The sequence below is a fragment of the Macrosteles quadrilineatus genome, unplaced genomic scaffold (genome assembly GCF_028750875.1).
Source record: "Macrosteles quadrilineatus isolate MER2022 unplaced genomic scaffold, UCM_ALF_1.0 Scaffold_7__1_contigs__length_78375512, whole genome shotgun sequence".
In the NCBI taxonomy this organism is placed as follows: Eukaryota; Metazoa; Arthropoda; class Insecta; order Hemiptera; family Cicadellidae; genus Macrosteles; species Macrosteles quadrilineatus.
Window position 1 is genome coordinate 1,225,507 of NW_026542600.1, and position 12,789 is coordinate 1,238,295.

The 12,789-nt window shown below is 34.5% G+C and overlaps 1 protein-coding gene across 1 annotated transcript; it reads left to right on the forward strand.

The window, feature by feature from the left end:
- The first annotated feature begins 300 nt into the window (after positions 1–300).
- Positions 301–12,497, forward strand: LOC128998432 (ras-related protein Rab-31-like). The gene is made up of 5 exons (XM_054424556.1): positions 301–486; positions 1,479–1,606; positions 2,551–2,683; positions 5,480–5,635; positions 6,891–12,497. Exons 1-5 carry the CDS (start codon positions 444–446, stop codon positions 7,085–7,087), a joined length of 657 nt encoding a protein of 218 aa, XP_054280531.1. The 5' UTR covers positions 301–443; the 3' UTR covers positions 7,088–12,497.
- Positions 12,498–12,789: the final 292 nt, after the last annotated feature.

Here is a 12,789-nt window from a genome sequence, read left to right on the forward strand (position 1 = left end):
CACTAAACAACACCACTTGTGACGTTGTCAATTCTACCAGGCCGCGGCCTGTAGTTAAAGGTGGCCGTGGTACTATTGTACTCGTTGCGATGGTTCTACAATAAACCATTGGTAGCTGCGATGGTTACATCAAGTGTTTCATGGTAAAAATTTAAGACAACCTACTACAGTAGAAAGTAAGTACAACAGCTGTCAGCTGTGATGTTATTGCATCAAAAATCTACCCAAATTGTAATTGTTTTGTTTTATTTGTTTGTTGTCCCTACTTTATCTATCTATGTCTTGTTGGTTGGTTGAGTATCTGTCAACAACGCTTAGGTTAAGTTTGTTATGTAAATTCATTTCAATATAAATACAATTATTGTTTGCAATATAACAAATTTCAAACCAGTGATGTATGGATTTTAATTTAAATCTTTATTGAAGTAATTGAGGAAGAAGCAATGAAGACAATAGAAGGAAAAGTCGTGGTTTTGGGATCTCAAGGTACTTAATTGTTTAGGGTTATGTAACTTAAAACAATGGAGTTATGCTAACAATTTGAGAGTTATTTTACAGATTATACGACTCTTAATTTATGTAAAAATGTTTGCTTGTATTACATGCTATTTCGCTGAATAGTTCATTATAAGACTACAATTTTAGATGATAAGTAGGAATCATACTTGATGTTTAAACCTCGGTTTTATTTATGTTATAAACTCTTCAAATTTTTAAGCTGTAAAAACAACAAACAATAATTCAGGCCTTGAATATGCCTTTGATTAGTGAAAGCCCACTGGTTCTACATGTTTACCAAAAGCAACATTTCTGTTTAGGGGCCTACAGCATAAGTTTAATTGAAAATAGCCTAACCTAGGCTAATTAAAATGTTCAAACTAAATGTTAAAAACCAAATCAAAGTTCACGAGTCATTGCAGGGTTGCCACCTTAGGTAAGGGAAAGATTGGGACCAAGGCAGCGATGTCGTGGGTTCGGGTCCTGGTTGCTGCTGCTACTTTTAATAAGTACAGTTCCCCTTTGCACTGTACCGGCTCGCCCCTTGCTTTGCTGAGTTACGTTACACACATTGGTCCATAGCCTATGTGGACGAGCAAATGCTAGGTTTAAAGAGGCCGCTAACCTCTTTGTTTTATATGAAATTGATGGTTAATCATTGCTGGCTAGGGTGTAGGTGCTGTATTCCGAGTAGTAATTAGTTGTCCCTGTCCCATACAGTATTTTTTGTAAAAATGTTTGTGTTAGTTTTTTGTCTGTAGGCTAGGCCTATATATTTTAAAGACTTTATGAAAACCTCCTAGGAGCAACAATTTCTTGTCTTTGGGCTTGACAAATAGGCCTACACCTCAAGAGTGTCGAAAACGGATGTCAATAAGGTGACTTACTTAGTTACTTGACTTATTTCCAAGGCTTATTACTTAAAAATTACATATTTCCTATAGCTTATATTTCCAACCAATTCATTTACATTTTTTTAGGTGTTGGCAAAACTAGCATGGTTGTTCGGTACATTGGGAAGATGTTCAGCCATCATATAAGTCCTACTATTGGGGCATCGTTCTTCACTTGTAAGATAAATATTGAAGACACAAGGATAAAATTACAGGTAAACAATCAATTAACCAAAAAATATTCCCCAAATTTATGGTCATAAGAAAATTAGTGTACAAATAAGCTAGTAGTGTACACTTGGATCTACTTAAACTAATATTGTGATAGATTTACATTTGGATAATAGTGGAGCTTAGTGTAATGTTTGGGACATTTAAACTTAAAAATATTTTATTCTGAATAAGTTAACATAAGAATAAGAATATTTTACTTCCATTGATCTGTTTAGTAATACTGTGCAAGTAAAATAATTTAACAATTTTCCAAGATTCAAGATTTATCGAGCTGTTCAGTGTTGTTTACAATAGTTAGTCACTAATACTAACAAAAAAGAGTTGCCATTCCTCTTGACTCACAAGCTTAAGTCCATCATAAAGCACACCATGCAAAATAAATAGGCCTAGATAAATAAAAAAACTGTAAAACATGCGGAGGAAAAATGTAAAAATTTACAAAACAGGAAAAAAGCACAAAACTCAAAAACCACACTCATACCTGTAGGCAGGGATATATTTTATTAATCTCTTCTTTAAATTAATTTTTTTACTTTATTGAGTTATGATTTGTTATGAAAAACTCCTGCAAGGAATAAAATGGGTTTGCAACCAGCCTGGGTCTTAATACTAGGCTTAAACTACATAATGAAATGAAATACCAGGCTGATATGTACCAGGACAGGATATAGTATTGTCCTGTATATAAATTGACTACAGCAAAAATTAATTAAGGGCTCTTTCTTAAACAGTGGCACAATCTAGCCTGGTCAAATGCAGGATTAGTAGTTAATGTTTAGGCCTACTGTGTTGTAAAACTTATTGTACCTACTTTTAATTATTGTAGGCTACCTACTTCTAATTATTATACCTACTTTGTCACTGAAGCGTACAGGCTGTTATTGACAGTGTCAATGATTTGTCATGTTGATTTTTGTTTTTACAGGTTTGGGACACAGCCGGGCAAGAAAGGTTCCGATCCATGGCTCCAATGTATTATCGTAATGCCAATGCAGCCATTTTAGTTTTTGACATTACACATTACTACACGTTTACATCAATCAAATCCTGGGTCAAAGGTAAGCAGATTATAAAATGTGTGATGTAGGCTTAATTCTGTAATATGAAGTAGTCTAGGCCTAATAATTTTTTATTGTAAGTTTCACCTAATAAACAAATTAAAAATAGCCTAGTTTGAACGTTAATCCATTTTTGAGCAAATGTATTCACAACGTGAGTAAGTAGGTAGTTATTTTTAACATCTTGAAGCATCGACCAACTGTTAAACAATGCCAATCTACAAAATAATCGGCCCAACAAATATAAATTATTACAGACAAATTTCTCTACCATCGGCAATATAATAATTTAAAGAACATTTTTTGCAATCAATTAACTTCCTTCTTAGAAGTAAAAATACTATTCTAGAGGAGGACAAGGAAAGTCTGCTATTAATGCTGTTCTAAGATTTTTACCCGCATTTAAAGGGTGAGTATTTTGTAAGTGTTACTGGATTTAACAAAAGCATTTGACAGCGTAAATCATGAATTTCTACTTTTAGAACCACATAAAATTGGAATCAGGAACTATGATCTTAAATGCTTTAAAAACAGTTTATTAGGCATTTAAATTGCATACACAATTTGTTTCACCTCCTATATGGAGCAATCATCAGGCAGCACATGGAAGATTTGTCTAACCTACTCACAGTCAATTTTTAGGGAACACACACACACACACACACACATACAGACATGAAATATTTATGATAACAGATGACTCTAACCAAACGGAGTTAGTTAAGTGCAGACTCAGTTTCAATTCGCACTGAACTTATAAAAAACAATTAGTATTGCCTACACAAATAATACCACAAAAGAGATGTCAATTAAAACTGAGTCCAAAGACGAACATAATTAGATTAGGAGGTTTTAGGAATATGCTTTAGGATCTTTGCTTTTTTGTTGCACGGTATTCATAACATTTTTGTATCCTCTAAGTTTTACCCCATTAGCACAACCAAATTAATTACCTTTCATTTTGATATTTATAACATTTACAATTTGTGTACTAATGAATAAAACTTCTTGACTATCTTAAAACAACAGTAGTGGCTACACTTAAAAAAATTTAAATCCAAAAGGACTGTCATAGTCTCCGGCTGGAGGGCGATACACAGAGATAATTGAAATATTGAAATCAATGAGTGTAACTCCGCAAAGTTCAATGTTCATTTCTGAGCAATAGACATTTAAATTAAGCAGTTCAAAATTTAATTCATTATGCAAGTAAAGAGATACACCACTATTCTTGTGTTGAGTTCTGAAAAAACCATTATCATACACTAAATTACCAATGGTTTTATAATAGTCTATTTCAACAGAATCTAGCCAATGTTCACTTATTCCTAGTACAGCAGGCATATGCTCACTTTCAAAGTTGGAGATCAAGTTGAACTTTGTTCTCATGCATTGGACATTCATGAGAACTATCCCAAGCTTAGGCCTATCTTCAGAATAACTATGGCAACTAACGTGTGGACTAGAGTACTGCTTATTACCTTCCGTTATTGCAGTGGTCTGTGATTGTTGGTTGGTCTCTTGAACAAAAAACGTTTCAGTGTAACGTACTTAGGCCACATCGAACCATCCTGAAGTTTGTCTCGATGTTCAAAACCAACTCCAAGTTTAAAGCTACAGTTTAGTAGTCCCTTGGTTTCTAGCTTTTCAACAATGCAATCTACATTAGGAAAAGAATCATGAATATATTTACTTACGTCTTCAGCCGTTGTACCAGCCTTAACCTTACTTAAGTGAAACCAGGCCTTTTTCTCGCCACTCAAGATTGCACTTTCCTTAGACTCACTAGTGCCAATGATGGGCCTAGATTGTCTAGCAGGATTAGATTTTCTTCCCTTAATCACAGCTTCCCTGTATGATTTGTTTTGTTCCTTGCCTGACTTCAGATGGGCATTCTTTGACCTCAGGCTAGGGCTAGGGACGTTGTGGTTATTTTCAATGCCAGAGGTATTTCCACGTCCTCGTTTATGGGCAGACACTTTCTGCCACTTATTAGTGTTCTCTTCGTGATTGTCGCCTTTGTTGCAATTTAGGTTAACAGCAGCTTCAAGATGTTGAGTTTCACTAACACTAACCAATGTGCACGAGATCTCTTTTCCACTAGTACTAGGTTGAGGTAGCTCGCCATTTTGATTTCCAGAGCCTTCTTCCTCTTCCTCTCCCTCATCACTGTTTTTGTTTCGATTTTCAGATTCAATAGTCGATTTCCCACTGACATCAGATTCGGTGTGTCCATTCGGTGTGTCTTCAGGACTCAAGACTTCTTCTTCCCCATTTTTTTCCAATCTTGTCAAAACTTCTGGCTGTCTGCATGTCACATTTTGCCTTAACCTAACTTCAGCTTCCTCAATAGCATTTAACCTAATATTAAGGGATTCATTATCCTTCGCCAATTCTTCCATAGTAATAATGAGTTTATTCATTAAAATATTTATGTTAATCAGTTCCTCTGTACTCAAGTCAAGTGTTCTTATCTTAGCTAACCTGGTTGTGCATCCATCACACATCCACATCACTGAATCTTCTAACTCACTTATCATACGATATTTCTTGTCTTCTAGGTTGATACATTTTGCGTGAAACCACTTTTTACAGAATCCCTCACACAACAACGCTTTAACCCGCTTTTTAACAAATTTATCACAGCTAGCACAGTTCTCGTCAACTTCATCCACCGCCATTTCAACCGGAAGTCTCTCTTAGTCTAGCAACACTAGCAACACTCTCTTAGCCTATGCTGTTAACTGTAGGCCTATGAGATATTAAGTTATCAAATATATGTTTTACATTTTTCAGAACTCCAAAGGAATGTGGACGAGCCATTGGTTCTGTGTATTGTAGGCAACAAAACAGACTTGGAACATCAACGTAAAGTAACAAAGGAAGAAGCCATGCAGTATTCTCAGTCTATTGGAGGAACGTACTTTGAGGTGTCAGCACTTAATGATCTAGGTATTGTGAAGTTCTTTTAAGTTGTAGATAAATAAGTTGGCCTACCAGAAATTGCTTAGTAGTAACGTCTTACTAAGGGTACATGGCAGGGAGCGAGCTGGTCTGGTGAGAGAGCGCAGGGCTTCAGAGTCTGAGGTCCTGGGTTCAAATCCCGCCAATCACCTATGGCTATCACCTTTATCTAAGTTATATAACGCCCTCTAGGACTAACCTAAAGTAATGTGTAAAACGGTTCTGGGCTATAGGGTCCTAGGATGTGAAGGTCGGACATAAAAAAAAGGGTGCAATGTGTACTTGAATGTTTTTAAGAATGTAAAGAAGTTCTAATTAGCTGACAAAGAGTGATGAAACCCAACAAGGTCGCTGATCAATGCATAACATGATTCTGAAGGAATAATGTTACTGTTTGTCTCAAATCAGCAGAACCTAAATATAGTAGACTTACAGTAACTTATTAACCATGTTCAACCTTTACTTTTATTTCTGACAATTTATGTAATCAACCATACAGGATAAGTGCCTAAGAACCAGAGAAAGCAATGGTTTATATATCTTCTACATTGTCAGAATCTGATGATGTTTCTTCCCTCTCTTTGCAATGTACACATAATCTCCTCATACTGTTAACTGCAATGACCACTTGTACTCAAGCTGGTACTACTAGTCTATCTAGGCCTTAGGTCTCCTTCCCCTCGTATCTCTCCTTAGTACCTTCTTCAACAAGCTCTCTTCATTTCTCCTCAAGATATGGCCAACCTACCTTAGCCTTCTACTTTTGGCCTCTCCTACAATATCAGGGTCTCGGAATGATTTTTTTAACTCTTGGTTGTGGCGGATTCTACATACTCCACCTTCACACACTGGACCATATATAGCTCTTAGAACTTTAATCTCAAAGGCTATATTCTTCTTTTCCGTGTTTTTGCTCAGGATCCAATTTTCCCCTCCATATAAAAGTACTGGTCTAATTATTGTTTTGTAGATTCTAATTTTTGTTTTCCTCGATAACAGCTTTGAATTAATTAGTTTTCCACGTGCATACCAACTTTTATTTGCTACATTTACCCTTTTCTGAATTTATATGTCTTCTGTATTTATACCAAATAGTACAACACCTAGATATCTGAAATTATTAACTCTTTGGAATTTGTGGCTGTTAATTTTTAGAAGATTGTCATTATTTCCATCTTCTGCCCTTGCTACTCTCATAAATTTTGTTTTCCTCATATTAATATTGATTTTGATGTTCTTTTAGGAATAGAAGATGTGTTTCTTAACACTGCTATGGGTTTGATCAACCTCAGTAAAGACTCCTTAGTGACTAGCCTAAGGGTGTACGACTCCAATGATCGGCCTGAGCCTAACAGTGGTAGAGGTTACGGTACAACCACTATCTCAGCCCAAGACCACGTAGCTCATGCCGAGACAGCAAAGTCACCATTGTGTTGCTGAACCAAGCGAATCTCCTCTTCTTATCATTTGACATGCTGATTCGTTGGTCCGCTTATTCTAAGGTATTTCGTGAATTTTGACCAGACTTTCGGATAGAGAAATCTGTATTTATATACTATTCGGAGAAGTTGTTTGGTTGTTTGGTAGGAGAAACAAAAATGTCTGACTCTAATTGCCCCAATCTCTTCCATATTGAGTTTGACCAATTACAAAACTCAGTTTTGTGGTTTGAAAAGAAAATGGTCATAAAATAGAAGGCTAGAATTATCTACAATAATGTGATAAGTGCAATTATAATGTATAGTTTGGTTAGTTTTATTACTCATTAATTGTTCTCTTTCATACCTTGTGGATCAATTATTCAGATGGTGAAAATGAACGAAATCTTATTGTTACTGTGTAATCTCTGTGAGTCTGCAAGATCTTTGTTGAGTCGAGATCAAACCGATTTGTTCACACTTAGTCTACTAGCCATTCAATTAACCTTACAATTCAATATCTACATTGTTACTTTATTTATACTTTATCTGTGATTTTGTACATGGCGTTAGCTACACTGTTAGATTTGCTGTAGTGTTGAGAATTTTATATCATCTATTTTTATTTTTTTATGAATGATCTGACAATTTTACCCTCGGTAAGAAAGACTTAATTATCTTGAAATTGTGTTTGTCAAAGGATATATTACTAGGCCTATGTAGTTTATTGATTTTTTAAAGAGATTTATTTTTTTATGAGGTGAAATGTTTGGAGGTTTAACATTCTCGAAGAACCCAGCGTACCGGTACTTATAAGAATAAGCGCCTACTCTGTCAAAGCATTCTACTTAATTCTAGTTTTTTTTTTGGTTTGCTTTAAAATAAATTGATTGCTTTATTCTGTTTGTTTAAAGCATCACATGTGATGAAATATACATTGTTAATTGAACAAAACTATTTTATCAGGTTAACAAAAAACACTTTTACTTAAAGTCATTCCTATCGCAGTACTTATAAGAATGTTTTATACTGTAAAGTCATGTGCCTTAGTTTAGTAATTTTGTAAAGTTTTATGGATGAAATCTTGATATTGAATCTTATATATTACAGTTAAAGATATTATTAACATTTTATGACAAGTAAAATAAGTGAATTTTGTTTGTAAATAAATAGCAATAGTATATTTTGTATTTCATACTTAGCTGTAGATAATTTATTTACAGATTTAAATAGACAACATTTTAGATTTTTTTTAAGCATGGCTTCGACTGTGACACTTAATATCACTATTGTTGAGCTGGTCTTAGGCACGTGTGGAACACATTTTTGTCGTACTTCATAAGCTGTGGCTGAGCATTATGTATATTCATTTGTCAATTTAAAAATTGCAAGCGTAGATACACTTGCAATGACCTCAATCGAATACATGATATTGAATCAAAATTTTGTGAAGTCAATAATGGGTGTCCAGCCGACCTATAATCGGGAAAATAGGAAATTGTTTGTGAATTCTTATGAACTGCTAGAAAAAGTCTGTGTTTATACATACATTTTGTATTGGACTAGGAAAATTTAGATTTGGAATAATTTGCTATTGACGTCAGTCAATAATGTTGACGTTTTGGAAAAAAAAACGCAAGTTGCCAGGATTATAAGAAATTATATAATTTTGGCTGTGATTGCTAACGATTATCTCGGTTGTTGCCTCGATCATGAGATATCTTAAAAATAGTTACCATAATCAATGGAGATAATCACAAATGTTGCCGAAATTGCGGGAATTTATCATGGGTGTTGATTGCACAAGATGCTCTTAACGTTGCTTCTATTATGGCATTAAGACTTTTGAAAGTCAATTTTAAATTTAGAACTGGTTCAAAACAAAGTAAATAACATTGATTTTATTATCATCATCGAATAAGATAGGGACACCACCTAGGTGTGTATTTTTCATTAACCAGGACCATTTATTAACACGTACGGCTATCGCAAGCCTCACGCGGCCGGGTCAGTACTGACCCAAAACCCACACTGCAGTGCATCAATCTGTTGCTCAGTGTGAGCCTAGCTTCGGTCGAAGCTATACCACGTTAGAGTGTAGTGCGTGACTGTTAGTTGTGGTGTAGGTTGGTAGTAAATTTTCCCGCAAAATCCCTGTTTGGCAAGAAATTGACTGTTGGCTTAGAAATATACTAGTTGTGTTGTCTTTCTCCCTCCAATCGGCAATACAATGGGACCGGCTATGTTCCAAGCAGTGCTGCTATCTGTGGCTGTTTTAGCGAACTACGTTGACTTGTCGTAACGCAGTACATCACCACACATAATTTGCTATTCATCAGACCGAAATTTGTAAGCCAATCGCCCGGCAATCGAGCTTGCTCGACGCTGTGCCACACCAGGGATATGCCCGCCATTGATGGGCCGCAGCGAACGCGTTAAAAGCTTAGTGATCAAGGGCAGCTGGGCCCAGTTTCAAACCATCTAGGATAAATTGTAGGTACACTTAAGCTAAGATATGAGTGGTATTGACTATTATTGAAATGTGTTATTTCTGAACCGCCAAGCTTTAAATATTTTATAAACAAAGTGCCAAAAGACTCAAGTTAGCCAACAAATCAAATCAGGGCCATTTGTTGATAAAGTTGAATATTGTTACATTATCAGATCACAGTTTAAGTCTTTTTCTAAATAACATTGGAATCATAAAATATACGAAGGCTGTCCATAAATTAAGGTATCCACCACGTTCCCTTCAAATCTAAGCAATCTAGTTGAAATGAGGTCAAAGTCGTGTTTCTTGAAGTCCATTGACAGTTAACAGAGGAGTTTGGATGAGGTCTTAGACATTTGCACAACGTTTGAATCAGTGGTTGAAATTAAGGGAATTTTGTGTGTTGTGAAAGAATGAGAAAGATTGTCAAACCAATAACACAGTATAAGACCATAAAAGGACTATGTCAGCCCTGGGAGTCTGGAACACACCGGTCAGCAAGTAAAGTTTCCTCAAATTTAATCACTGTATCGATGGAAACCGACAGTTGCTGTCAACTCCCTAATCCACTTTGCATTTTTTGTTTTGTTAAAACACTTTTCTGCATGTGCATATGTAAACGGGCAACCCGGCGACCGTAATCAACGAGGATTGGCCTTTCCTACGGACACCAAATGACAGTGATTGGTACTTGGTGGGCATGTAAATTTTCTTTGAATATGTTTTTAAATACTATAACAAAACACAATCATCCCATAGATAGAAATTGGTTAGAATAGAAGTAGACGAAGCAAGGAACATGATGATGGTCACAGGTTTCGACTAGCTTGCCTGGCTTGTCGATCTTGACCTTATTTTATAGACAACCGTCGTATATATTTATATATATTATATTTACAGCGGAATCTATATGTATCTGCTGTTATTGAATGAAAATGTAAAAAAACTTTTGTCAGGAATTAGAAATACCTAGATATACTTTTCTTTAGAATCCTATTTTAAATTGATGTATTTTTGTAACTTTACTTGTTTCCCTCCAAATGATATTTACAATATTCATGACAATGGGTTTTTGATATTCCATTACTTGATTGTTTTGTGCCAATCTCGCAAACCTAGCGGACCAAATTGTTGTATTTATAAGTTTGATTTTACTCTTTTAGAGCAATGTATTTTTAAATATGACCTCACCTCTTTATAGATCTTGTTTTGTAAATATATAAGTCACCAAAATATTTCAAATAGTGTTTTATATTGCAAAATGAATTAATTTAATTTGTGCCTTGAATGCTGCCTTGAAAAGTATTTTTTAGCTTTTGTAAGCATATTTCTTAGTAATCCTAAACCTACTTAAAATAAACTTTATATAGCCTATGTGATGTGGAAACTGAAAACGTACCTCTTGTCAGCTAAGTAAAATTTTCAGTACGACCAATATAGGGGATGAAGATAAAAAATATTGAAGCTCGAGTTTTTATCAACTTCTATAAGTTACCTCATTTATCATTGAACTTGCTAGTATTGGTTAAAATATTGAATTGAAGTTGTAAAAGGATGTAATAAATAATTTTGTTAACCTCTGCACGGTCTGAGAAAAGGTACCTCTTGTTGCTCAATGTTATCTCGCCATAACGACAAGAGGTCTCTAATATTCACTTTATAAACAGACTTTAGTCCAAAAAATAACTTCCCTTCATTCTAGGGGAAATTTAGATAACCAAAATAAAGTTCAGTTTAAGGAGAGCAAAATATCTCACAAATGTTGCGGTCCCGTCCAGAGGTAGGTACCTTTTTTTACGTTATGGAGAAAAAGTATAGGGCTGATAAAAGGGTATCTTTTCTGAAAGTAAATTTTTCAACATGCTTTGATAAAACAATTATTTTCATGAAAACTACGGTGAGTTGAAACAAAAATTTGTATTGCCTTAAAAGTGGACATATGACCCTTTTTCCTAACAAAATTTCAAAGTCCTATAACTTAAACAACAACAAAATCATAAATTCATGGGACTTGCACCAAGTGATTTGGAAGTTAATAAGGAATTAAAAATATACAAACTGAAAATACAAAATTACCTTTTCCCTTTCCACATAGTTTATTTTTAATATTGGCAGTTTACTTATTTCTTGTATTAGTTTATTCTTGTCCATACTTTAAGCTGCGTTGTTTGTGTCACACAAATGATTGTGTGCACTAAAACAGAACTGTTGTATATTTGTGAATAGTTTTCTGAAATATTTCAATAAAAGTGTGACCAACCTAAAAATAGTAAGATACGGTAATACATATACTGCAATAAAAACATATTTACCCTATGACATATTATGTGTATGTTTGTTTTAGCTGTAGTGCAATACAATTTTACATAGATTCCAAATATTAGTTAAAATAGTATTATTTTAATTACGGTACTAATAATAACTAACCCTGAGGAATATTTTTTGGATAGATATTTTGTTCAGTTGCAAAAGTGTAGGCTACATTGTTATATACTTGGAAAACATGTCTTCCTCATTTGTTAAATAGCAATAGTTAACCAAAAAGTGTTATTAACACTCTAATTTCAAACTTATTGTCTAACTGTGATACAAAAATAGTTCAAATGGTACAGTAAAGCTTGTAGTGTTTTTAAGCGATAATATTCGTCAAAACAAACAAACGTAATACGTTTAAGTAGTTTGGATACTGTAATTAAACTTGTAGTTTCACAGGAATAGTCCACCCTATATCAATAGCCTACTGTAGTAAGAATGACATTGAGTACCAATTCAACCACTCAATATAGGTTTCTTGAATCTTTAAATACTAAAAAGCTTGTTTTTGTACAGTAGGCCTACACACCAGTCATTTCTATCGTTACTCTTTATTTTTGTTGTTAAAGAATACAATTTTAGCAGTGACTATCAGTATTAAACTGAATAAAATTAAAACCCCCTTGAATTGAGTCTTATTTGCCCTTTAAATTATCAAACCACTCTTTACAAATTCATTCTAAGTAGTTTTTAATTGTATTTTATACTTATCAAGGCCTATGGAATTTGAACATTTTGGACCATTCCAAACCCAGATTTTGATGAGAACAGTACAGTAGACTCCCTCTTATCCGGACTCCTCGGGACGGAGGACAGTCCGTATAACGGGTTTTCCGGTTAAATAGACGTCCCCAAAAACTTGTTAAAACGGCCCATTTTAAATGCATACTGTTTAAGCAAATACAGTATTTGACTTAAAT